This window comes from Peromyscus eremicus, chromosome 4 (assembly GCF_949786415.1).
Source record: "Peromyscus eremicus chromosome 4, PerEre_H2_v1, whole genome shotgun sequence".
Classification (NCBI taxonomy): domain Eukaryota; kingdom Metazoa; phylum Chordata; class Mammalia; order Rodentia; family Cricetidae; genus Peromyscus; species Peromyscus eremicus.
The window spans coordinates 79745608-79773423 of NC_081419.1; the positions used below are offsets into that span (position 1 = coordinate 79745608).

Here is a 27816-nt window from a genome sequence, read left to right on the forward strand (position 1 = left end):
TTCTGGTGAAGGGTCAAGCCTTGTCTGCAATATTAGGAACCCAGCCTTTACAATTTTGGAGTGTAGGGGCAGAAAGTGTAGCCTTAAAGAGTACTCAGGTACCAGAAAAATCCTTAAACCATGAGAAGTAGATTAGAGTCATTGATGCCGAGTGTCTTTCTATGAATATTGGAGTATGAGGGATAGCAACATTGTTATTTAGTGTTGAACCTGGAGGATTATGGGATAATATTTTTATAGTAATTGTGTTTTTTCTAGAAAAACATAGATAAATAATCTTTTTTAAGATAAAACTCTTTTTGAATTGCAGAAAATAAAATAAATATTAACATGGAGGATAGTTTCAACACCAGATCATCATCATCTACCTTCGTTCTTCAGAGTTCTTCAGAGACAATGGCTTCTATCCAGCTCCTGGATTTCAGAACAAGTTTACTTGAAGCACTAGAAGAGCTGCGTATGAGAAGGGTGAGTCCCTCTTAAAGTTTTAAATAGAAAGCCTTGATTTTTTCCAGGCTTTTTAAAAAATTATTTTTTACTTTTTTTTTTTAATTTTCAAGAAGCCCAAACAACCTCTTATTTATAAAGAAAAAAAAATATAACTGTGGAGTTGGTTCTCTTCTCCCTCTCCTACTTGGGTTCTAGGGGGCGGGAGAGGGAGAGGGATAAAGAGAGCCTAAACAATTATAAAAGGTACTGGCTTTAGCAGATGTGCTGGCTAGTTTTTATGTCCACTTGACACCTAAGGTCATCTGAGAATAAGACATCTTAATTGAGATTGGCCTGTAGGCAGGTCTGCAGGGCATTTTCTTAATGTAGGAGGGCCCAGCTCACCCTGGGGAGTGCCACCCCTGGGCAGATAGTTCTGGATAGTATAAGAATCTGAGCAATCAGCTGGGCAGGGGTAGTGCATGCCTTTAATCCCAGCACTCGGGAGGCAGAGCCAGGCAGATCTCTGTGAGTTCGAGGCCAACCTGGTCTATAGAGCGAGATCCAGGACAGGCTCCAAAAGCTACTCAGAGAAACCCTCTCTCAAAAAACCAAAAAAACCAAAAAAAAAAAAAAAAAGAAAAACAAGAATCTGAGCAAGCTAGAGAGAGCAGGCAGGGAAGCAGCTGTCCTTCCTGCTTCCAGGTCCCTGCTATCATGTCCTGCCTTGACTTTCCTGGACTACAGGCTATAAGATGAAATAAACTCTTTCAGGTTACCTTTGCTCATGGTGTTTATGCTGGCTAATTTTATGTCAGATTGACACAAGCTGGAGTTATCTGAGAAGAGGGAACCTCAACTGAGAAAATGCCTTCATAAGATCCAGCTGTAGGCAAGCCTGTGAGGCATTATCTTGATTAGTGATTGATGTGGGAAGTCCCAGCCTATTGTGGGTGGTGTCATCCCTGGGCTGATGGTCCTGGGTTTTATGAGAAAGCAGGCTGAGCAAGCAGCGCACCTTCACAGCCTGTGTGTCTGCTTCTGCATCCATATATCTGCCTTGTTTAAATTCTTTGTCTTCGATGATGAACTGTTACATGGAAGTGTAAGTGCAATAAACCCTTTCCTACCCAAGTTGCTTTTGGCTGTGGTGTTTCATTACAGCAACATTAACTCTTAAGACAATGTTTCTATTACAGCAATAGAAACCCTAAAACAGCGAGATAGCTGTATAATGCAAAACTTCAAAAGCATCCTCTTCCTGAGGTTGTGCTACTTCTGGAAAGAAGAAAATGAACAAAAGCCACTGTAGCAGTGATCTCGGGTTTTGGCTTGGCTTTGTTGTGGTTTGTTTTTTGTTTTCATCTCTTCTTTCTTTCTTTTTAAATTTTAAAACTTAACATCTTCTAAAAGATTATTTTGTGTATATAAGTGCCCTATCTGCATGTATGCCTTTATGCCAGAAGAGGGCATCAGATCCCATTACAGATGGTTGTGAGCCACCATGTAGTTGCTGGGAATTGAACTCAGGACCTTTGGAAGAGTAGCCAGAGCTCTTAACTTCTGAGCCATATCTCCAGTCCCAAGTAAGTATTCTGTTTAAAAATTCTTTTTTGAGATAGGGTTTCTCTGTGTAACAGTCTTGGCTGTCCTGAAACTCACTTTGTAGACCAGGCTGGTCTCAAACTCACAGAGTTCTGCCTGCCTCTGCCTCTTGAGTGCTAGGATTAAAGGTGTGCACTATCACCACCTGGCTAGTATTTCTTTTAACATCTGCAAAATCTCATATTCTAGACAAGGAAGACAACACTCCTGTTCTGAAAATAAGCTACAAGTGAGAAAAAAACCCTGAAACATTATAAACCTTGTTCTAAGTTTTAAAATTATGGAAATTTTCTACTATAAATTTCATGTCATATAAGTTGCATATTAGCGTAACATTTTATATAAAAATCATATAAAAGTTATGTATTAGTGTAACAAAAATGTGTTTAAAGAAGAAATGTGTTTAAAAGTGTAGAAAAGGCTTGGATAAGCATTATAAAGAAATATTTTGATAAATTTAAAATGCTGCCTTTCCCTAAGTGAAACAACTTCGAGACACTAAAACTTAAATGTTTTATGTTTTAAATATTATATTTTGTTTGCTTTTTCCAGCTTAAAATTCATGACTCTTTAAATGTCCTCTGAGGGGCTGGGGAGCACTGGGTTTGAGCCCCAACACCCATTAATACCACATGTGGTAGCTCAAGCAGTTAATCCCAGGGAGATGGAGTCAAGAGGTCAGAAGTTCAAAGTCATCCTTGGCTACATAGTGAGTTAGAACCTAGCATGGGATGCCTAACATCTTGTTTCAAACAAAGAAACTTTTGTTATATTTAAGACTAGTAAAAGAACAGTGGGTATATTTATTTAGTGTGTGTATGTGCATAGGTGTGTATGTATTTATGCATTTCACTTGTATATATATATGTTTATGCATATCACTTATGAATGTGTGTGTGTGTGTGTGTGTGTGTGTGTGTGTGTGTGTGTGTGTATGCACATACATGTAGGGGCCAGAGGTCAAAATTAATTTTTTTTTTAAATATATGTGCACAAACATGGTTTTTTTTTTAGATGGTTCACAGAGATTACCTGCCTCCCAAGTGCGAAGATTAAAAATGTGAGCCACCATACCCAGTTTTAATTCATATTTTTGTTAATTCTTTGAGAATTTTATACATTTTTTTTTTCGGTTTTTTGAGACAGGGTTTCTCTGAGTAGCTTTGGAGCCTTTCCTGGAAATCACTCTGTAGACCAGGCTGGCCTCGAACTCACAGAGATCTGCCTGCCACTGCCTCCCGAGTGCTGGGATTAAAGGTGTGCACCACCACCACCCAGTGAGAATTTTGCATATTTTACTTAAAAATTTATTTGTTGTTTTATTTTATGTGTATGAATGTTTGCCTGCATGTATGTGTGTACATGTATGCTTGGTGCCCACAGTGAAGTAGGAATCAGATCCCCTAGAAGTAATAGACAGCTGTGATCAACCATATGGGTACTGGGAATTTAACCTAGGTTCTTTGGAAGAGTAACCAGTGCTCTTAACTTCTGAGCCATTTCTCTAGCCCCTTTATATATGCTTGTATGTATGGCCATCAGCTGGAATGTGTCCCATCTATGAGAAGCCACACCATTAAGGAAAACTAACTTTCCCTCTCCTGGAAGATATAGCTCCTCATCTAGGGGTGGAATTTCTTGACTGCTACTCTTTATATGCTGGAATTTTGTCAAGCTTGAGCTTGCATATGTCTTGTATATGCTTTCACAACCACTGTGAATTTTTTTGTGCAACTCCCTTGTTATGTCTGGAAAACAGTTTTGTCATCTACTGCCTCTGGCTCTTACAGTCTTTTCTTCCCATTTTCTGCGTTACAGATGTTCCATTTAGGTCTGAGCACTCTGCAGTGTAGGCTGAAGTTTCTGTCCTGCAAGCCGCTCCCATGTCATCACACAGAGGCCTAATATTAATTATAAATGCTCGGCCCATAGCTCAGGCTTATTACTAGCTAACATTTACATTTCAATTAACCCATATTTTTATCTATGCTTTACCCTGCGGCTTGGTGCCTTTTCTCAGTATGGCATGTCCATCTTGCTTCTCTCTGTATCTGCTCCCTACTCCTCTGACTCTGCCCTTCTTCTTCCCAGAATTCTGTTTGACTCTCCCTCTAACCTTATCCTGTCCAGCTATTAGCCAGTCAGCTTCTTTATTAAACCAATCATGGCGACATATATTCACACAGTGTAAAGGAATATTCCACACTGGAGTCTCTTATTCTCTGAACCTTGCCAACTATGGGTCTCATGTTTATTGCCATCTAGTACAAAAAAGAAGCCTCTCTAATGATGTTTAAGAAATGCACTAATCTATGGGTATAACAATAAGTCATTAGGAGTAGGTTTAATACTATATTCCTTTTGCAGATTAAGAGCAGTAGGCTGTACCCTATGGCATATGACCTTTCTACCCATGTGTTCTTGGCCTCAATAATGGTGACAGGTATGGGTTCCATCTTGGGAACTGGCCTAAAACCCTAGACAGGGGTTAGTTACTCCCATGACATTCATACCACTATTGTACTGGTGGGCATATCTAGTCAGGTTGGTCATTATTGTAGCTCATAGGTTTCATAGCTGGGTAAAATTGATGCTTACTTTTTCCCTCTGGTAGTATGCTTAGCACTTTCCAGCACTGAAAACTTGCCATGGTCTAGACGTGGGATGAAGCTTTCAGGTCAATAGCAGTTTGATTTCTTCAGGTTCTGTGACTCAAGTATGTGGCATCTTCAGCAATAGGGTCTTGCCATTAAGTCTGGAGGGTAACTAAGAGCCAACACTGCACTGTTTGGGGCAGTATATGGGATTTCGCTGGCCAGCAACTACAATAGAAGTAGCCCATTTCAGACATTGGATTTTTTGTTAGCCTGTGATTTTTAGTTGAGGCATTGTTGCCCTGCTATAGGGTAACTCCATGAACTCTTTTTATATATGCATATGTTTCTATTTTAGAAAGGTTTTGCAGAAGTAGTTTTCATCTGACTTTTTCAGAAGTCTTTAGTCTTAGTTACCCCTCCCTGTATTCCCTACTCTACCCTGCCCTCCCATGTCCCAAACTGTTTAATCCTTCCTGCTTCCTTATTCCACTTTCCCTTTATTTCACTGTGTTTTTTCTTTCTTTCCCTGAAAGATCTATTTTTCTGATCTCTGTGGGTATTTCAAATGAAACACATGAATTTACTTTTTTTTTTTTTTGCCACAAGTGGTGCTGTAGGCCTTTATTTTTAAATGTTTTATACAATATATTTTGGTCATATTTTTTCCCTTCCCCCAACTCCTCCCAAATCCCTTATTCTCTACTGGCACAACTTTATATTTTTTCTCTTTTAAAAACAAATGCAAAACCAAAACAAAAAGTACACACACACACACACCCAGAGATACACACACCAAAGCACAAATGTGCACACACACACACACACACACACACACACACACACACACACACACCCCACCCCTTAGAAAAAAAGGAAAAAAATGTGGAGTCCATTTTGTGTTGGCCAACTGTTTCTGAGCTTGTGGTCTACTCAGGGGTATGGTTGATTATACCTAGTGTCTCTTCATTGAAGAAAACTGTTTTCTCTCTCTCCCAGAAGCTATCAATTGCAGATAGCTTCTTGGTTAGAGGTGGGATTTTTACCCGTTTCTCCTTCTACACGTTGGATTTTGTCAGGTTTGAACTTGTGCAGACTCTGTGCATGCTGTCATAGTCTCTGTGAGTTCATGTGTGTCAGTCCTGCTGTGTCTGGAAAACACTATCTCCTTGTATCCATCACCCCTGGCTCTCACAATTTTTCCAGCTCCTCTTCCACATAGATCTCTGAGACTTGAGGGGAGGAAGAAACACACATACTTACAGATTCAAAGCTAACCCACAAATAATTTATTTTTCAGGTTTTTTTTGTTTTTTTGAGACAAGGTTTCTCCATGTAATTTTGGTGACTGTCCTGGATCTCACTCTGTAGACCAGGCTGGCCTCGAACTCACGGAGATTTGCCTGGCTGTGCCTCCCAAGTGCTGGGATTAAAGGTGTGTGCCACCACCGCCCAACTATTTTTCAGTTTTAAGAGATTAGTCTCACCATGTAGCCTTGACTGGCCTGGCACTTGTTGTGTAGACCAGGCTGGCCTCTAACTCAAAGGGATCTCCTTGCCTGTGTCTTTGCAGTGCTAGGATTAAAGGTGTGCACCGCTATGTTGGGCTAAATCGGTAATGATACAATTTAAAAACAATGGGATGATTTAAATTAATAAAGATGTACAATTCAACAGTCTGAATCCACAAAGTAGCTAATATTGAATCCATAGTACGTGCATTTTAGAATTTTGACTCCTTTTCTTCTTTATTTATTTTGAGGCAGTCTCCTGTGCTCCAGGCTTGCCTTGAACTGGTGAAGCCAAGGATGGCCTTGAATTCCTGATCCTCCTGCCTCCATCTCTGAAGTGCTAGATTTTAGATATGCACCAGTACATGCTGGGGATTGAGCTCAGAGGGCTTCATTTATGCTAGGCAAGCTTGCTGTCAATTCCTCCCAAGTCCTAGATTTGATTCTGATAAATAACCTTGACAGATAGATCCATGGGATTACTGATAAGGAGTAAAGATGATCAATAATAGCACAGGGGTCACAAATTCAGGATTTGGGTGGTTGGCATTTGACCACCATATAGGGTGGGAATTATGTTGAACTTGAGAGCCTATATTGTATTGTATTGAAAGCAACATGGTATTTCCTGTTTCAGTGTGAAATCTATTGGATTCTAAAAGTTAAAAGGGATTTGAAAGTTTTTAAAAAAGATATATTTCTGATCCAAATCAGTTGTATAAGGAGGATGAAAGACCTTTACCATGAAGCTTTTAGAACATTAAAGTATGCATTTACTTGATGTCCTTTTATAAACCACTTCTGGGCCTGTACTTTTAAGAAGATTCAAGTTTTGTAGGTCCAACATGCCATGACAGTTAACAACTGTGTTACTATATAGTGTGCATTATGATAAAATTATAAATAAAAATTACTTTAAAAATCAGTTAAGTATCCAATAGTAATAAGTCCTTGGGTTCTATGTAAATAATAAATATAATTCAATGGAATTTTAGATTATGTGAAGTAACAATGATTTGCTAAGGAAACTGGGAGAAAATTGACCATGCAGTAGTGTAATCTGTAGCAAATAATCTTATATCACCTTTCAGTTCCATTACTATTGATTGGATCATTACAATCTGTAGAATACATACCTTTATTTTACATGGAACCTGATAAATGGATATTAGCCACACTGCCAAAAGTAGCATTGCTATATACGTATACTTTCTTGGCATTTTACCTTCAAGTTTTCTATTAAACTTATTTTTAATCTTTATTATTTAGCTATGTTTTTCTTCACTCCATCAAGCAACTTTAAAAAGTTTTAATAAAAATTCCTATGAGATTGCCAATGAAAGAAAATAAATTTAGCAAGAAAAATCCTATCTCCAAGTTCAATAAAGTATCCTAGAATATAGAATCCTAAAAGTGCTTATTTTTTATTAGATGCCTTAGGACTACAAGGATTGAAGTGTTTTTACAAAAACCATAAAGGAGGAGTAATTTGATGGTTTATTTACTCTTTATAACCTTTAGAAAGTGCTGTGCTTCTTTAAAGTGCTTGCTTCAGGCTGTAGTTTTACAAGATGGGCTGTGTGTTGGTCAGACCCTTTCAATTCTTGACCCTGAACAGATTTAGGGACCTAGCACATACAGCAGGCGTGTGTTCAGGAAACCCAAACTGTAACTAGCTACTTTTACTCTCTTTTCAAATTTATAATCTGTCTTTCTAAAATTGCTCAATTCAGTTTCTCCATGTTGTTTGATAAAATACTGTGCACTTTTCTGTATATTTTCTTAGTTTAATGAGCCAAAAGTTGCCCAAGAGAAATATCTCTAATATTGAGGAAATGGCCCAAAAGTTCATTTTTAAAATAGTACTAAAGAGGCTGTTTTTTTATTAACAAATTATAAGGAAGGTTTCTGATATGGAAACTATTAACACAGTCCTATTAGTTATTTAAAAATATTTATTTTGTTCTTTTAATTGTGTGTGTGTGTGTGTGTGTGTGTGTGTGTGTGTCTTTGTGAGTATGTGCATGTAAGTGCAGGTGCCAATGGAGGCAAGAGGCATCAGTTCCTCCTGGAGTTGGGGTTGGAGGCAGTTGTGAGCTGCCTGATGTGGGTGCTGGGCATTGAACTCATATCCTCTTAACCATTGTGCTGTCTTTCAGCCCTCATATCAGTTCTTAATTTACATGTATTTTTCATACAACTATTTCTAATTTTTAGTTGAAAATGTTCTACTAAAATCAGAATATACTTACATATAGGCAAAAGGTTTTAAAAACGTGTGTGTGTGTGTGTGTGTGTGTGTGTGTGTGTGTGTGTGTGTGTATGATGTATTGGTGGACTCAAACGTGTCATGACATGTGTCTAGAAGTCAGAGATCAACTTTTGGTAGTGTGATCTCCCCTTCTATCATGTGGGTCATAGGGATTACACTCAGGTCACTACACTTGTGCTGCATGTGCCTTTACCCACTGTGCCATCTCACTGACCCTGGTAACGGATTTTCCAACTTGTGTGGGCTATAAAGAGTATGAAGAATTTTTGAAGCAGTGTATTATAGCAATCCCTATGTCTTATCATATCCACAATCTCTCTTTCTCTCTTTTTAAGATTTATTATGTGTACAGTGTACTGCCTGCAAACCAGAAGAGGGCACCAGATCTCATTTTAGATGGTTTGTGAGCCACTATTTGGTTGCTGGGGATTGAACTCAGGACCTCTGGAAGAGCTGCCAGTGCTCTTAACCTCTGAGCCATCTCTCCAGCCTCAAATCCACAATCTATTAAAGATAATACAATTCGTATTTAAGAGACTTTGGAGACAGACTTATCTAAAATAAATAATTACATACATGTGCATTATACACAATATGCATTCATTTCTTCCGAAAACAGTGGTGTTAAAATGTAGAAGAGGACTGGAGAGGTGTCTCAACAGTTGAGAGCACATATTGCTCAGCAGAAGATCTGGGTTTGGTTCCTGGCACCTACACGGTGGCTCACAACTAACTCTAATTCCAGGGGATCAGATACAAGCTCTAGTGTTAACAATGCCCATAGTATCAATTACTTGGGTGGTTGAGCTGGGAGTTCCAGACAAACCTGGGCAGTGTAACAAGATCTTACCTCAGATGTAAACAAGCAAATGAAATGCTGGCTCACAGTGGGCTTGCTGTGTAATGTGGGTGTCATGACTAGCTTCAGCTGTCAGCCTGACACAAACCTAGAGTCACTTAGGAAGAGGGAACCTCAACGAATTGCCCAGACAGATCAGATTGGCCTGTGACCATGTCTGTGAAACATTTTCTTAAATGCTAACTGATGTAAGAGGGTTTGCTCTGCTGTGAGCTACCATTCTTGGGTCTGTGGGCCTGGGCTGAATAAGAATGGTAGTGAGGCAAACCAGTAAGCAGTACTCCTCCATGGTCTCTGCTTCAGTTTCTGCCTGAGCTCCTGCCCTGACTTTCCCTGATGGTAGACTGCAACCTGTAAGGCAAATATACCCCTTCCTCCCTGTGGTTAGTGTTTTTTTTTTTTTTTTTTTTTTTCCGAGACAGGGTTTCTCTGTGTAGCTTTGCGCCTTTCCTGGAACTCACTTGGTAGTCCAGGCTGGCCTCGAACTCACAGAGATCCTCCTGGCTCTGCATGGTTAGTGTTTTATAAGCTTGACACAAACTAGAGTTGCCTGGGAAGAGGGAAGAGGGAAGGAAAAAGAGGAATTTCCCCTATCAGATGGCCTGTGGGCATGTCTATGGGGCATTTTCTTGATGATTGATTTGGGAGTACCCAGCCCACTGTGGGTGCTGTCACTGATGGGAAGGTGGTCTTGGACTAAGAAGGCAAGCTAAGCAAGCCAGTAAGCTGTGGTCCTTTATGATCTGGGCTTCAGTGCCTGCCTTCAGGTTCCTGCCTTAAGTTGTGTCCTTGGCTTCCCTTGATGCTGGACTATAAACTGTGAACTGAGATAAACCTTCTCGCCCCTCTCCCAAGTTGCTTTGGCTAGGGTGTTTATCACAACATCAGGAAGCAAACTAGGACATCGAGAAACTATCCCTTTGCTACCTCAGTTTCTTCAGCTAAAATAGGAAGAGTACCGTCTTATAAAATTGTCTCCTGGATCAATCAATATATACATAAAACTGAGAACATTATCATGGTAAAAATCTTACAATCTACTTTTCTACTAAAAAATAGTGTAACCACATTGACATGGTGAAAGCAGTACCTTCGACATTAAAAAAATCTTTTAAAAGATTTATTTATTTTATGTTTTTGAGTGTTTTACCTGGTGCTCTTGAAGTTCAGAAGAGGATGTCTGACCCCCTGGAATTAGAGTTAGTTGTGAGCCACTGTGGTGCCAGGAACCAAACCCAGGTCCTCTGCTGAGCAATATGTGCTCTCAACTGCTGAGACACCTCTCCAGTCCTCTTCTACATTTTAACACCACTGTTTTCGGAAGAAATGAATGCATATTGTGTATAATGCATATGTGTGTATTTATTTATTTTTACATAAGTCTCCCAGTGTTACTCAACCGGTCTTGAACTTGAAATTCGTCTGTCTCCCTTTTGAGTAGATGAGTTTACAGGCATGTATTACCATCTCTGGCCAGTCAGTTTTAATTATAGATATTTATTACTGCAAGAGATTCTAATGTCACCTTCGCTTTTTGTGTAGCATATAATGTTGGTATTTGTTGGCATGTATTTCCTTCCATCTTTTAATTTTAGAAAAACCCTGGTTGTGTCTTAGGGTTCACTTCTTACTGGTATGAGTCAGAGAAGTCCTCATTGGTAGTAGTTATTCATGAAGTACTCTTCCCTGCCAGTGACTGAATTTAATTAGAGATTACATGTAACCCCATTATGGCAATGAGATAATAGGGCATGCATGTTGGGAAGCTTCTGGGGAAGATTATCTTTTTATTAAGACTGTATTTTTTCTTTAAGGAAATTTTGATGATGATGATGAAGATGATGATGTGTTTGTGTGCTCATGCAACAGCATATGTGTGATGGTCAGAGAAAATCTTTGTGAAGTAGGTTATTTCCTTCTGCCTTTACATGGATTCTAGGGATTGAACTAAGACCCTCATGTTCTAAGAGATGCACCTGCCTCTGCCTCCTAAGTGCTGATTATTAATGTGTGCCCACCATGCCTAACCTCATCCAGATTTTAGATTACTTGATTGATATAGGGCCACAATCCTCTGCTGAATTTATAAATTTAATTTGTAGAATGCTAGGTTTTCCTCTGTGAATGTGAAGGTGTACCATTTCTGTCTCACTAGGAAGAGCTGGAACTAAATGCCTGAAGTTTTAGTTTTCATAGCGTCCTTTTTCTTTTCAACTTAGGAAGCAGAGACTCAATATGAAGAGCAGATTGCTAAAATTATTACGGAGACACAAGAACTGAAATGGCAAAAGGTAAGTATCCCCTTTCAGATTACCATCTTCCGCATCTGTTTAAAACACATTCCAGGGGCTGGAGGGATGCTCAGTGGCCAAGACCACCTGCTGCTCTTGCAGATGACCTGGTTCCTTTCCCACCACCAAGATGGAGCTCACAATCATTCATAACTCCATTTCCAGAGCATCTGATAACCTTTCATTGTCTCTGTAGGTTCCAGACCTGGACATGGTATATATACATACATGTAGGCAAAACATTTATACACGTAAAATAAAGTAAATCTTATATTCTAATATCTACTACAAATTTTTAAAATTTCTTACATATATTTGGAGGTAGTATAGCATTTGAAACATGGGTTCATGACAATTCCCACCAAAATAATGATATTTGTGGCTTCAGAATTTTTAAGCTTTCTGATATAACACTGAGGACAATTCTGCTGAAAACTTCTGTTTCCATCTAACAAATGTTATAGGGAATGAGTGTTTTTGAGGGTGGTGAAAGCTCAGGGCTGGGCCCATGATTCCGCAGGGTGGTGTATCATGTAACCAAACAGAAAAAGTATAAGCTGTGATTTTATCTGCAATCTTATCTCCATTAACGCATTCATGGTAACACTTCTTATGCCTTTCCATCAAAGTACAGTTAACACCTAAAGAGCAAAGATTAAGTTGATGGTTCTTCTTCTTAGGAGTAATGTCTCAGATTAACAATTCAGATGACAGAGTTGAAATCTGACTAGGAATTATGGGAAATTTTAAGGTAAGTCTGGCTCACATGGTGGTACAGAATATGGGAGTTACCAGGGCAGGATTATGTGAGGGACAGACCTACAGTCCTGTCCACGGAGAGAGAAAACAGGTGACTACTAAGTGCAAACCGAACTTTGCATAGATTTTTAACTATAAGCCGTGCTTCGTTTCTGAGTTTGCTTGAGACTAAGTCTTGCTGTCCAGTTTGGTCTTGAACGACTGGGCTCAGGTGATCTTTTTACCTCAGCTTTCTGAGTAGCAGAGACTACAGGGATTTTCAGATGCACCTGGCTATATCTGTTTTTTAGATAGGGAGAATCAATAGTATTAAATTCAGAATAGGAGGGGCTGGAAAGATGGCCCATTGGTTAAGAGCACTGGCTGCTTTTCTAGAGGACCCAGGTTTAATTCCCAGTATCCACATGGTAGCTTACAACTGTTTGTAACTCCAGTTCCAGGAGATCCAATGCCCTCTTCTGGTCTCCACAGGTACTAGGCATGCATATGGTATACAGACATACATTCAGACAAAAAACTCAAACACTTTAAAAAAAAATAAAATTCAGTAATTCAGTAAATCAAAAAATTTAATGTAGGGGCTGGAGAGATGGCTCAGAAGTTAAGAGCACTGACTGCACTTCCAGAGGTCCTGAGTTCAATTCCCAGAGACCACATGGTGGCTCACAACCATCTGTAATGAGATCTGGTGCCCTCTTCTGTGTACATAATAAATAAATAAATTTTTAAAAAAATTTAATATAATTCTTTTTAAAATACCAAGAGCATGTTTGGGAGTACTTAGGCTGATTCCAAGACTTGTATAAACATAGAGGAATAACCTGGAAAGTATTAGGGGAAAAAAGGAGAATGATGTAGTGGCACTTTGATTTTTAAACATATTATAAAGCTATAAAATAATTAAATAGGGCTAGTGAGATGGCTCAGCTGGTAAAGGCACGTACTGCCAAGTCCGATGCTTGAGTTCAATCCTCCCACTGCCTCTACACGTGCCTGTGACCTCTACACATGTGCATGCACACGTGCATATATATATACACACAAATAAATAAAGATTAAAAAGTTAAAATAGTTTTGTTGTATATATCAATATGTATTCAGTAGACAAACCATAATACAATCCAGAAACAGAGCCAAATACATATGGTAATTTAATTAATGATAGAATTAGCTTTTAAGTCAACAAGGAAGAATATATTATTTAATAAATAGTATTAAAACTGGGTGTCAGTGGGAGAAAAATAAAGCCAGATTCCTATAGTACTTTACAGAGTTGTATAAATGAAGAAACTGTCCATAGTGTTAGCAGTGTGAAAATTACTGTGCTGTGTTGACTAGAATATCATTAAACAACCTGTTAAAAACAGTTGTATTTATTAGAACTCATTGTAGTTTGAACATTTTATAATCTCAAGGTTTCAAAAGAGGCATATCAGGATGAGAACATAGAGAGTGTTTGTAGGTTTAGGCTCAAATGCCTTTAGGTGGATAATTTTAAGTTGGGGGGCTGATTGGGATTGAAAAATTTGTGATGCAATATTTTAAGATAGGTCAGAGTAGCAACATGAGGATCTTGAAGCTAGTTTTGAGAATGAAGTATATATTTATTTTTTTTATAAACTAGGTGTTTTACCCAAGTAAACAAGTACCTTAAAGTTTTTGCATTGGTCCAAAACAGTGGGAGTTTTCTTATTTTTTAAATGTTCTTATGAAAATAACTACTAGGCACAGGTTTTCTGACACAAACAAAATAGTATTGGTGCTGGTGTTCTCAGAACCTCTTAGTTCTGAATGTTTTGTTCTTTTTTCAAGTGAGTTCATTTCTCAGTCCTCACCCCCTTCTTCAACTTGACCCAGAGAGGAGACCATTATTATTTAGAATGTATAAATCAAATCTACACTATTTTATGAAGTCATACTAGCATGTATGAGTGATCCTGGCGATGGCTGTTTATATTTTATATATATTTCCTGTCTTTTTTGATTGTTAGTTCATTAGATAGGACAATATCTATAAAACAGTTCCATATCCATTCTATGCCAACAGGGAAAAATGACAAGTTAAAAATAATTATTACTGAGTATCCTAAATCAGTAGCTAAGAGCACCAATTTAAACCAAGAAAACAAAAACCATCTCCAAATCACAATTTCAGTCCATTGTTGGACTCATCCCACAGGTGGCCAAGAATTCAGAAAGCAATATTGAGGCTAATGATTGGAGATATAATCTAAGAAATACTGTGCATTTACTCATTTAAGGTTCTGGGCTGTCAACAAAGAGGAAATCAAATAGTTAGGCATGTATAAAGATTAAAAACCTCATAAGCACTGCAGTTGGTGACTCTGTTGATCTGGATTAGGAGTGCACATGCTTTTTGTGTATAGAGCCATACTGTAAGTATTTCAGACTTGTAGACCAGATAGTTTTCCATGACAGCTATCTAACAGCCATGGGTAGTCCTGGATGAGTGAGTATGTTATTCCTTTTTTTGGTTTCTCTTTGCAACTATTTAAAAATGTGAAAACAATTCTTAGTTTATAGCTAATACAAAACAGGTCAAAGCTGGCCTGCAGGTCCTAGTTTCTTTTATCCTTTTTTTTTTTTTTTTTTTTTTTTTTTTTTTTTTTTTAAGACAAAGTCTCACTTTTTTTTTCCCCCCGAGACAGGGTTTCTTAGTATAGTTTTGGTGTTTGTCCTGGAACTCGCTCTGTAGACCAGGCTGGCCTCAAACTCACAGAGATCCACCTGGCTGTGCTTCCCGAGTGCTAGGATTAAAAGTGTGTGCCACCGCCACCCAGCCCCAGAGTCTCACTTTGTAGACCAGGCTGACCTGGAACTCACAGAGATTCACCTACCTCTACCTCTGCTTCCTTACTGCTGGATTAAAGGCCTATACCACTGTGCCAGGCAGATTCTAGTTTCTTAACTCCAGATCTAGATCTAACTCTGTAGGCCCAGGAATAAAGACTGTCTGTATTATATATTTATCTTGCTGATTCATTTCTTTTGATTTTTTTTTTTTTTTTACAATTTTCTTAGCATTTTCTAGTTTCAAATTTCTTGGTAGCATAGAAATCTAGGTATTGGAGAGTGAAACCTAATATCTGTTCAATTAGGAGATCCAATTTAGATATTGTGCTGAAACCAAAGTAACTGATAAATTTTTTTCCAACATGGCTTCCAAATATCTCATTTCTTTGGAGTCATTTCCAGACGATGTCTTTGAGTTTTAAGTCATGTAGGAGAAATGTGCTAAAATTCAGTGTTGATACGATTTTTAAACACATTTTATGTATTCCTTAGAGTACTTTACTAGGTTTATCTGAAGTAAGGAAACACCTCAAATCAGGGGAGAAATAGCCAGTTTTATAGGGCAGTGTCTAACAAGTTTGTGTGGTGAAAGCCAATGTCTGTAGAGCATGTGGACATCACAGTCTTAGAAGTTGGAGGCAGTGGGAGAGCATTGTGATGATATATTGTGTACCATAATAAAATTTGTCTGAAGATCAGAGAACAGAATAAGCCACTAGATTAAACATAGATGCCAGGCAGTGGTGGCACACACCTTTAATCCTAGTACTTGGGAGGCAGAGATCTGTCTGGATCTCTGTGAGTTCAAAGCCACCCTGGACTACATGAGATTGATCCAGTATAGGAGAGAAACAGAGCCAGGCAGTGGTGGCACACACCTTTAGTCCTAGCACTTGAGATCTCATGCCTTTGCTTGGGAAGCACACACATCTTTAATTCCAGGAAGTGATGGAGAAAGATGTATACGGCGTGAGGAGACAGGAACTAGAGGCTTTTTCAGGCTGAGGAGTTGGTGAGATAAGAAGTGGTGGCTGTGGCTTGTCCCTTTGTCTGTCTGATCTTTCAGCATTTACCCCACTATCAGATTCTGGGTTTTTTATTAATAAGACCATTTTAAGATTCGTGTTACAGAGCATGACAGTGTTACAGCACTGACATGTTGTTGACTCTGCTTTTCCTTAAGACTGCAGATGATGGAGACAGTGAGTTTCTGAATTAATGACAAGTTTACAAGGTTTTCTAATAAAATTGCTGGTAAAACGTCACTAGAGAACCTGTTTAGAAACACAGCACCAAGAAATTCTTTTTACTCTCAGAACTGGAGCTCCATGGCAAGAAGTTTCAGTCCATCCTGGGAAGAAGTAGGCAATGATGAGGACACAGTCAGAATCCATTGTAGGGTTAATTTTAGGAAAGCCCATTTACAGGAACTGAGGTTAGGATCTACAAGAATGACAGTTTAATCAGGAGGGTTCTGCTGACGCAGGAAGTGTAACAAGGGACAGCCTCGGCAATCTTAGTAAAACTTCTATTAGTGCCATAATTAATATGTATCTAGTCAGTCCTTATTCTGATGGGTCATTTCATGGAAATGTTTTAAAGAAATTCCATTAAGGTCCTCTGGTGCCACCAAGTGTTTGTCCTGAAAGTGTCCTGAAAGAGATTCCTTATGTAATTTACTATCACATTTTCTTTATAGCATGGAGCCAGTTGTGAGCATTCCAAAATAGCCTTTAAAAATTTCTCAAAAGATTTGGCTTTTGGGGTATTACAGAGCCCAGGATCATGTATCATGATTAGCTAGGGCATTTGCTCTGGCCTTTCTGTTATCCTTTTTAGTGCATATGTGTCCTCAGGAAGCATTAGAACATTGGAATGGTTGACTTTACAACTTGGATTCCTGCCGAAGTTCTAAATCTAAACCCTTCTTGTTTCTACAGTATTTTGAAATTATGGCTATCTGCAGAAGCACACCTGATGATAATGTTAACTCACTTCTCTCTTGACAATTGGCAAGCTTTGTTGATTAAGATAAATTCTGTCATCTTGGTTCATTTACCTCTGTTAAGGAATCATAATATAGAGGTCAGTGGAGACTGTGGTAGCATGCCTGATATTTCTCCTATTTCAGTTTGAAAACTTACTTATCAAAAATAAGATTAAACCTAGATTTAATTTAGGGAGAGTACCTGTCTTAGTTAGGGTTTCTATTGCTGTGGAGAGACACCATGACCATGGCAACTCTTGTAAAGGAAAACATTTAATTGGGGTAGCTTACATTTTCAGCAGTTTAGTCTATTATCATCATGGTGGACATGGTGGCATGCAGGCAGACATGGTGCTGGAGAAGCTGAGAGTGGAGAAGGAGCTATATCTGCAGGCAATAGGATATGGTCTGGAACACTGGGTGTGGCTTGAGTATATATGAGACCTCAAAGACCACCCCCACAGTGACACACTTCCTCCAACAAGACCATACCTATTCCAACAAAGCCATACCTCCTAATGGTGCCACTCCTTATGAGCTTAATGGGGGCCAATTACATTCATGCTACTACAGTGCCTAACCAATCAGTTTGCATCATAGTTCTTGCTTAGAGACTAACTAGATTGTCAGGATTTCTCCTTTGAATTATAAGAACTAACAGTCTTTAAAAAAGTTTAGTCCCTCGTAGCCCTGACTGGCCTGGAACTTGCTGTGTATGCCAGGCTGGCCTGGAACTCACTGAGATCTGCTTGCCTTTGCATTCTGAGTGCTAGGATTAAAGTGTGAATACCACCACACTTGGCCAATCATTTTTCACTTAAAACTGTATTACATTTAAGTCCTTAAATATACATATATAAAATAAATACCAATGTGTGTATATGTATGAGTATAAAATGAATAATATATAAAAGCAGAATGAATATATTCTCTCTTCCTCTCTGTGTGTGCGTGCGTGCGTGCGTGCGTGCGTGCGTGTGTGTGTGTTGTGGAAAGCTGTCCTCCAGGCATGACATGGCTGTTGCTGTCTTGAAATCAGAACCATTGTGCTAACTGTGTGAGGTCCTCACAAGAGTTGGTTCACTGGTGGGAGAGCATATGCCAGCCGCTGATGTGCCCATGAGAAGGAGGTTCTGGTTTATCTTTTCTTACAGATGGGGTGTGATGAGGTAGAAGGAAAAGAGATACAAATTATATCTGTGTTAAGTAGCTCCCTCTGGCATCAAAATTTTGGAACCCATTAAAAAAATCTAACAGTGAATAACTGGACAGTGAGGTAAAAATGAGAACAAGGGAATGAACATAAGGGTGGTGTGTGATGCCCAGTTCACCAAGCTGCTTAGCTGTGTTTTCCTCATAGTTGAGATGGAGGAACCTTGGTGCTAACGGGTGTGTGGGGGTGTTGGTGATTTTGCTAGACTCCATGGTGAGTTGGAGGAGGTTAAAGAGGCTCTGGTGGATCTGGGTAACTTAGGTTGGCATATAATTTGGATTTGTAAAGTGCAGAAGTGATCAAGAGGGATGAGAAAAAAATTAAAAAAAAAAAACAGAGACAAGATTTGTATCAAGACCAAGTATCTAGGAAAAAAATAACAAGAAACCAAATTCGGTGCTTTTAAACCCATGGAAGGCTTTTAAGCCCAAACAACAGCAGTTCATCCACTACAGGGGTCAAAACAACAACAACAACAACAACAGCAACAACAGAAACTAATGAAAGAACAATGCATTCAAAAAAACGATTAGGGCTTCATAGACCCACCTTGCCTTCTATGAAGAGGGCTCAGTATATATTGCTAACCCCTTTGAATAGCTTACAGATTTAGAAAAGCTTCCTTAATGTGTGCAAGTACACCTGAAGGAGCAAGGATGGGAAGTCAGTGTGTGCACATGGTACAGGGTGTGGTGATGTTGTGTTCCCCAAAATATTGTGCATCCTAATAAACTTATCTGGGGTCAGAGAACAGAACAGCCACTAGATATAGAGGCCAGAAAATGGTGGCACACACACCTTTAATCTTATCACTTGGGAGGCAGAGATCCATCCAGATCTCTGTGAGTTTAAAGCCACACTGGAAACAGTCAGGCATGGTGACTCACGCCTTTAATCCCAGGAAGTGATGGCAGGTATATAAGGCGTGAGGACCAGGAACTAGCCTGGATAAGCTGGTTAAGCTTTTAGGCTTTTGAGCAGCAGTTCAGCTGAGACCCATTCGGATAAGGACTCAGAGGCTTCCCAGTCTGAGGAAACAGGATCAGCTGAGGAATTGGCAAGGTGAGGTAGCTATGGCTTGTTCTGTCTCTCTGATCTTCCAGCGTTCACCCCAATACCTGGCCCTGGGTTTGTTTTTATTAATAAGAACTTTTAAGATTCCTGCTAAAACAGGGCATAACTGTGAGGTCCTGGGAGTTTTATGGTTGGGTAAGGTGCACTTGCAACTCAACCAGGTGACTGAGAAAATCTTACAGGAGTGTGTGCCTTTAGATGTGAAAATATCAGCTAGGGAGTTTAAATGCAGAAGGCACATTGTGTGTTTTGGAAAAGGTTACTTAGACCATAAGATTTTGTTAGCCAGGGAGGCCCATGATGCCCCACAAACAAGGCAGCTCGTGCAACTGCTGTTGGCTCTGTGCCAACTACATGGTAAAATTACTTCTGAACATATTGCACTCTTTGGTTGCAGAACAATCCTTCCCTGCTTTTGTAGTATCAGAAGACACCGTGCAGACTGCTGGAGAGAATTGTTTAACAGTCAGTTGTGAGTCTTGTGTGCTACCCTAGTAACATGCCAGGCAAGATGGCCCACTGACTGGTACAATAGTGGTACAATCATTATGGATATAAACAATTTTGATTGTATTTAAGGTCTGTTTCACAGGAAGGGGCACACATTTAGTACTGTATGCCAGGGTGAAAACTTGTGGCCAGGAAAGATGTAGGCTCCAGCAGGGAAACTATTACTAACGTTTTGCTAAATGAATATGATGTAGTTTGCTCTGCTTCCAGGGTGCTGGGATTAAAGGTATGCAGCACCACTGCCTGGCTTCTCTTCTGTTCTTCTCAGTGCTGGGATTGAACCTAAGGTCTCATGCATGCTTGGCAGGCATTCTACCTCTGAGCCCACCGAGCTGTGTACCAAGGAGGCCAACTTTTTCCCTCTTTTTAAAAAATGTATGTATATACTTTTAGTTATTTTCATCTTATGCATGCTAGAAGAGGTCATTAGATCCTATTATAGATGGTTGTGAGTCACCATGAGGTTGCTGGGAATTGATCTCAGGACTTCTGAAGAGCAGCCAGTGCTCTTAACTGTTGAGCCATCTCTAGTCCACTTATTTCTTCTCCTCCCTTTCAGGCCGATTTAAAAAAATCACAAGAATGATTAGTTAAAAAATGTGTTTGGGGCTGGGCATAGTGGCTTAGGATTTTAATCCCAGCATTTGAGAGGCAGAAGTGAGTGAATTTCTTTGAGTTCCAGGCTAGCCTGATTTACAGAGCAGAGTGAGTTCCAGGACGTCAGAGCTACATAGTGAGACCCTGTCTTGTGTGTGTGTGTGTGTGTGTGTGTGTGTGTGTGTGTGTGTGTGTGTGTGTTTGTCCCATGTGTGCGGCTGCCCATAGAGGCCAAAAGAGGATGTTGGATCCTGAAGTTACAGGCAGTGGTTAGCTGCTGGATGTAGGTGTTGGGAACTGAACTCTGGAAGAGCAGCTGTGTTCTTAACCATTGAGCCATCTCCATAGCTAGCCCCTTAACTTGAAATAAATAAAATAGAAAACACTTAAAATTAAATATTTAGCCTAAAGAATCAGACATAGCTTTCACCTGAAAAAGGGGAGAGGTGAGAAATTGGATCGTATAAGTGCAATAAAAAATGCCTGGGGATTGGGGAAATGGCCTGGTGGGTAAAGTGCTTGCTGCACAAGTGTGAGGACTGAGTTTGGGTTCTCAGCACCCGTGTAAAAGCCAGATGAGGTAGTGCATGCCCATAATTCCAGTGCTCACTCCTCCAGTGAGATCGCGAGGTGGAGATGGGGCAGTCCCTAGGAACATGTTGGCCAGTTAGCCTGAGTACAAAGCAGGGAGTCAGAACCCCGTCTCAGATAAGGTGGACCAACACCTGAGTTGTCTGCTGACCTCCACCCTTGCCTTTGTGGCAGTGCAGGCTTGCACTCACAACACACACAAAGATAACGAATGAAATTCTTTGCTGTGCTTTGGTTTTACAAAAAATAGTTTGGTCACCATAAAGAAATAAATGTCATTGAACATATACACTTAGATAATAAAATTGGCTCCTCTGGAAATCCCAACACCAAGACTACAATTCTTCTTGTGTACTAGGGTCGTTTGTTAATTTTATTTAAATAAGTTAGAATTCCTTCCTCCTTCCCTCCCTCCCTCCCTTTCTTTTTTTTCTTTCATAACAACTTAGGCTAACCTCGAACAATCTGTGTAACCGTGGTGGGCCTTGAACTCCTAATCTTTACCTCCCATGTGCTGTGACAACAGGTGTGCCTCACCATGTCTGGCTTGGCATTGAAGAAAGCTTCAAAGCCAGCTGTGTCTAGAGTCTAAAACTTTAAAAAGCAATGTATTTTTATTATGAAGAAGTGAATGAAAGCAAAATTTATGTATTACAAAAAGATTATTAAATTGGTTAAAATCATATTTCAAGAGAACAAATAGAAATAAATGTACTTTAAAATATTTTCATATTGATTATTTTATTATACAAGTGCTTTGTCTTCATGTATATATGTATATCATGGGCATGCCTGGTGCCCACAGAAGTCAGAAGAGGGCATCCAATTCCCTGGAACTGGAGTTACCAATGATTTGAGCTGCCATATGGATGCTGAGCTGGGTCCTCTGTAAGAACAGCAAGTGTTCTTAACCTCTGAGCCATCTCCCCAGCTGCCCGTGTTTCACTTATTTTCATTGTAAACCTAATTGAGTTTTAAAGTAAGAAAACTTACTAAACTTCGCTTTAACTTCTCATAATGTTCTTTTTCTTCTCTCATAATTTTAAAAACAGGAGACTCTTCAGAATCAAAAGGAGGCATTAATAAAGGAACATAAAGAAGCAATGGGAGTTTTTAAGAATCAGGTGACTTTTATGATAGACTAACTGCAATTGAAAATTGTATATTTTTTCTCTCTTCAGTGAGTATTATGACAAACTATTCTCTGCACACACAGGAAACAAAAGTGAGAATGTTATGGAAACCAGGAAATAAAATTTTTACTTATAACTCATGCTAGTGTAGAGAAATTTGGAAAAAAAATGTTTTCTTGGTGATGTAGATGCATCTGTCCTGTCCTAAATAATTTTGATATGTGCTCATTCATCCTCTTTCTTTTGTAAAAGTATGTTATTGTCTTACCTTTCCCATACTGCTTCTTTACTGGAGTCAGTCTGTTGAACCATGCATGGTTCATGGGTCAACTCTCCAGTAAATAAAAATACTGGTATTTTTATTTACTGGAGAGTTGACCCATGAGGAAGATGTGAAACCAGGCATGATGGCATATGCCTTTAATCCCAGCACTCTGGAGACAGAAGCAGATGGATTTCTGTGAGTTCAGATGGATATCTGTGAGTTTAAAGCCAGCCTGGTCTGTATTTCAAGTTCCAGGCTAGCTGGAATAGAGATACATAGACTTTGTCTAAAAACAAACAACAAAAAACCCCAAACAAACAAAAAAACAAACCATAACAGAAAGCCCAAAGAAAGAAGATGTGAAGGAGGGAAAGGAGAGGTGATCCTGACTTGTTATCTGCTGAAGCCTCTATGAATAGCAGTCATCAGTAATTGAAAAATAAAGAAAATAAAACTAAAATATTTTAGAGAAATGAAAGCTATACCTTCATTAATTTAAGTTCCATCATCTTTGACTTTCTCAGAGTCATATCTGCTCCCTAGAAAATATTAGCTTAGATTTTCATTAGTGTTAATTATTCTTAGCGAGAAATAAATACTTCCTGTAAAACAACAACAACAAAAAGGAAAATATTAGCTTAGGAAAATATGTTCAGATACAATATCCTGTAGAATTTTTTTGTTTATATCCACTGTCCTCATTTTTTCTTCCCTCTTTTTTGTCTTTATTTCCATACAAGTATGTGTGGAGAAAAAGAAACACAAAGAAATAAACCTATGTACCTGTCATCATAGTTAGTTAAGGTTAGTGATAATTAACATCTTGGGATGAATTGGTTTAAACAAGACAAACTTCCTTTTAATTTGAAATCAGTCTAACCAAAGCTATAAGAATTTTAACTGAAGGGTAAGGAAGCAGAAGCCCATGTGTAACACAGTGTTCTGACTGCAGAAGTCTGTGTCTTTGCCATCACAAGAGAGCGAGCACATAAGAACATCCTGATACCTGCAGGATACAGGAGACATCTTCAGATTCTCACATTTGTTTGTTTTATAGTCCTAGAGCTGTAATACAGTGCCTTTCACATGGTTGGAAAGTTCTGTATCATTGTGCTGCATTCACAGCCCTGTGTTTGTTTATTTGTTTATTTATTTATTTATTTAGGGTTCAAAACAATCTGTATTTTATTTGATAAAATCTCAAATATTAGCAAAAAGTGATACTTATACAAAAGCTATATCATTCTAAGCTCAATGTCTTGTCCCATAAATATACAAAAAATTATGCAGTGATTTTTACTTAATTTGGCTATTAGTAAACTTTCCCTTAACATTTTAAATTATTATTACTTTCATCTATTGTCAAATTAATTCTACATCATTTAAATACATGACTTCTGTGTAATTCTTTTTGATATATTGCTATATATGTAGATGGTTTTCAAAGGAACTTTTTTGTGAACATAAAATTTATTTCTTGGTAAAATATCTCTAAAATCACACCAAGCATAGGGCTTTCTGATGTCACTCATCTGACATTGAGTAAGGTTTGAACATTTGCTAAAGGTTTCCTTCCACTATGCATATTATAAAAAACCCTTTTATTGTATGAATACTGGGGCAATAATTACCCGTTGAATTTGTTTCTTTCATGAATTTTCTGACATGTTCTAAGTTTTGAGCTTCTTGTAAAGAACTTTTTAAAATTCTATACATTTGTTAAGTTTCTTCCCATTAGTGATATTCTGTTAGGCTTGAATATCTGAGGACTCCATAACACTTGCCACATTCTTAATATTGTACAGGTTCTCTCTAGTATGGATTATGTGATAATTTTTAAGATTTAAGAACCCAGATAAGGTTTTCCCACATGCTTTGTATTTGTAAACTTTCTCTAATGTATGGTCTTAGTGAGGTTTTGCAGAGATGATCCATGGGAAAAGGACATAACACATAACACATTCACTACAATTTTAAGGGTTCTGCACTCAATGGGTCTTTAGTGGCCTTGAACATGTGAATCATGGGCAAAGGACTTGTCACAATTTGTATATTTTTAACTTCCTTCTCCACAATGGATTCTTTGATGAACTTGAAGTCTTGAGGCCCTAGTAAAGGATTTGCCACATTCTTTTCATCTGTACAGTTTCTCTCCTGTGTGGAATTTGTGATGCTTTGTAGATGTGAGATCTGCCTAAAGAACTTCCCACATTCTTTACTTTTGTAAGGTTTCTCTCCAGTGTGTATTCTTTGATGAACTTTTAAGTTTTGAGCCTACAATAGAGGACTTTCCACATACATCACATTTGTAAGGTTTCTCTCCAGTGTGGATCCTCTGATGAGCTTGAAAATCTGATGCATTGTTAAATGACTTGCCACATTCTTTACATCTGTAAGGTTTCTCTCCAGTATGTATTCTTTTATGACCTTTAAGTGTTGAGCTACAAGTAAAGGGCTTTCTACATATATTACATTTGTGGGTTTTTTTTTGTTTTTTTCGAGACAGGGTTTCTCTGTGTAGCTTTGCGCCTTTCCCGGAACTCACTTGGTAGCCCAGGCTGGCCTCGAACCCACAGAGATCCGCCTGGCTCTGTCTCCTGAGTGCTGGGATTAAAGGCGTGCACCACCACCGCCCGGCCATATATTACATTTGTAAGGTTTTTCTCCAGTGTGTATTCTTTGATGAACTTTAAGATTTGAGCCTACAATAAAGGACTTTCCACATACATCACATTTGTCAGGTTTCTCTCTAGTATGGATCCTCTGATGAATAAGAAATGTTGAACTCTGAGTAAAAGACTTGCCACATGCTTCACGTATGAAAGGTTTTTCTCCTGTATTGGTTCTCTGAGGAAGATGAAGAGAAAACCCATGGGTAAAGGACTTGCCATATTCTGTACACTTGAAATCTTTCTCTTCAGTGTGAATTTTACAATGACCTCTATATTTTGATGCATGTGAAAGGAACATGTCATGCTCTGGACATTTGTATGATTCTTTTGTCATATGGATTTTATAATGCTCCTTAAGTACTGATAACGTAGAAAACAACTTTCCACATATTTTACATTTGCACATTTTTTCATCAGTATGAACCACATTAATTCTAAAGCGGTCTGAGCATCTCCTTAATTCCTCCAAAATTTCTTATATGTTTGTCCAACACTGAATCTTGGATTCCCTGCAAATTTTGAAGAGTGGGTGAAATACTGTCTACATGCTTTGGATTTTGGTTGATTCCCTTCAGTGTGGCTTGAGTCATTTTGAATATTTGAATGGAAATTGCAGGATCTGAATGGAAATGTAGAGTGAGCTTTGAGAGGAGAAGCTGGAACTTCTTCATCTATTCTGTCAGGAATGCCAGTGATGGATACTGCATAAAGATCATTTCCATCAGCACATGATTCAGGCTCTTCATTGTCAGATCTACATAACCAGAGCTTCCTTATGTGTAATTCACCAACACCGTAACTTCCAAACTGTCCTGATAGTTCTGTTTGGCAAGTAGCTTGTATACACTCTTTTGGGAACAACTCCCGAATGGGATAACAAAACAGAGCTGGTTCTGTGTTTATTTTATTTATTTATTTTTTTAAAGAACTATTGAATGTAAATGAGTGTGAAAAAGAGAGACATCTCAAAGAAAAAATATTGACAATTTTGCTAAAGTCCTTAGTGCTGCTTAGAATATTTTATTTTTTCTGTTGGCATATTCACTTTCATCTTGCTGTTTTAAAGTGACATTTTTAAAATAATAAAGGTCATTTTTATTTCATTATCATATGTATTTAAGCAAAGTCAGGATATAAGTACTGCTCATGCAAATAGAAATGCTATGATTTCATAAAATTATACCTTTAGAAAATGATACATGCTATTGCTTAAAAGTAGATAGTAAATATTCAGACATTTAAGATTTCTGGAGGGTTAAACCAAACTTCAAAGGAATTATTGGTATTTAAATATGATTTAGTTATTTATGTGCTTTAGTGATTGCCTTTCCTTTCCTTTCTTTCATATATTTATATTTTCTGAATGTGAGAACAAGTTCATGTTGTATAAATTCAATATAGAAATATAGAATCCTTTCATATTCTTCCTGATCAGCAGAAATCACTAGTTTACTTACCTGTATTTTAATTTTAAAACTTAACAGCTACAAATGAAGATGTATGCCTTGGAAGAAGAAAAGGTAACTATTAATTTGTAAAATATAGTTAGATGAACTTATCACTGTTCACTATAATAGAAATGAGTGTCAGTTAAATAAGGGAGAATGTTGGTTGATTAAAATCTTACAAACAGAAAGAACCTGAGGTCATCCTGTTACTTGACCTTTGTGATTTTATAATTGAGAATATTCAGGCCTAACAGATGGGATGACTTTCCATGGTAAAACTGGGGCTAGAATTCAGGCTTCTCCAGCTCCTAAATTATCCTGTGTTCCTTCTGCTGCAGTACTTACTTCTATGAGTCATCCCATGCTCTGTGGGTCACAACTTCTTTGGGGATCACATATCAGATGTCTTACATATCAGATATTTACACTATGATTCCTAACAGTAGCAAAATTACAGTTATCAAGTAGCAACAAAAATAGTTTTGTGGTTGGGACTCACCACAACATATGGAACTATATTAAAGGATCACAGCATTAGGAAGGTTGAGAACCACTGCTCTAGTGCCTTTTCAGTGTGAGCACCTGGTTTAAATGTAAAACTCTTGAGATGACTTGTATCTGGTTGCCAGCTAATTGAGAGAGGAGACATGACTTCTAACAAATCAAGAAACTTACCTGGCACTAAATATTTTCTTATGCTAACAGTTGACATGTATTATGCCAGTTATGCCAATGGACACAGAATTTACAATATTAATTTATACACATACTCTCAAGCAAGAGGCTTTTAAGGAAAATTCTCCCTTATCTTTATATTTATTATATAAATATACCTATACCTTATTAATTAGAATATATTTGCCCCTCTGCATTCATGTTTTTTGCACCCCTGGTTCAACTTGACACTAACTAAAAATACTAGTTAAGAAAAATTGTTTCTGTGCTGGATACATAGGTTTTATTCATGATACCATTTCATAACCAGTGTTTTACAACAACTATTTATATAGGATTTATATAGGATTTATATTGTATTAAGTATTATAAGTAATCTGGAAATAATTTGAAGTATGTAAGAAAACATGTATGGGTTATGTGCAAACACTATTCCATTTTATATAAACAGGTTGAGCATCCTTAGATTTTGGTGTTTATATTGTAAATTCTGAGAGATGATTGTATATTCTATATA

General features: G+C 38.2%; 1 protein-coding gene across 1 annotated transcript in view; it reads left to right on the forward strand.

Annotated features, from left to right (window-relative positions):
• Positions 1-314: 314 nt before the first annotated feature.
• The window catches only part of Ccdc73 (coiled-coil domain containing 73), a 95805-nt gene continuing 68303 nt past the window's right edge, over positions 315-27816 (forward strand). Inside the window, exons 1-4 of the mRNA XM_059261043.1 lie at positions 315-468; positions 11490-11561; positions 22159-22230; positions 26661-26696. Of these exons, the coding sequence (XP_059117026.1) occupies positions 331-468; positions 11490-11561; positions 22159-22230; positions 26661-26696 (318 nt within the window). The 5' untranslated portion in view covers positions 315-330. The remainder of the gene's footprint in view (positions 469-11489; positions 11562-22158; positions 22231-26660; positions 26697-27816) is intronic.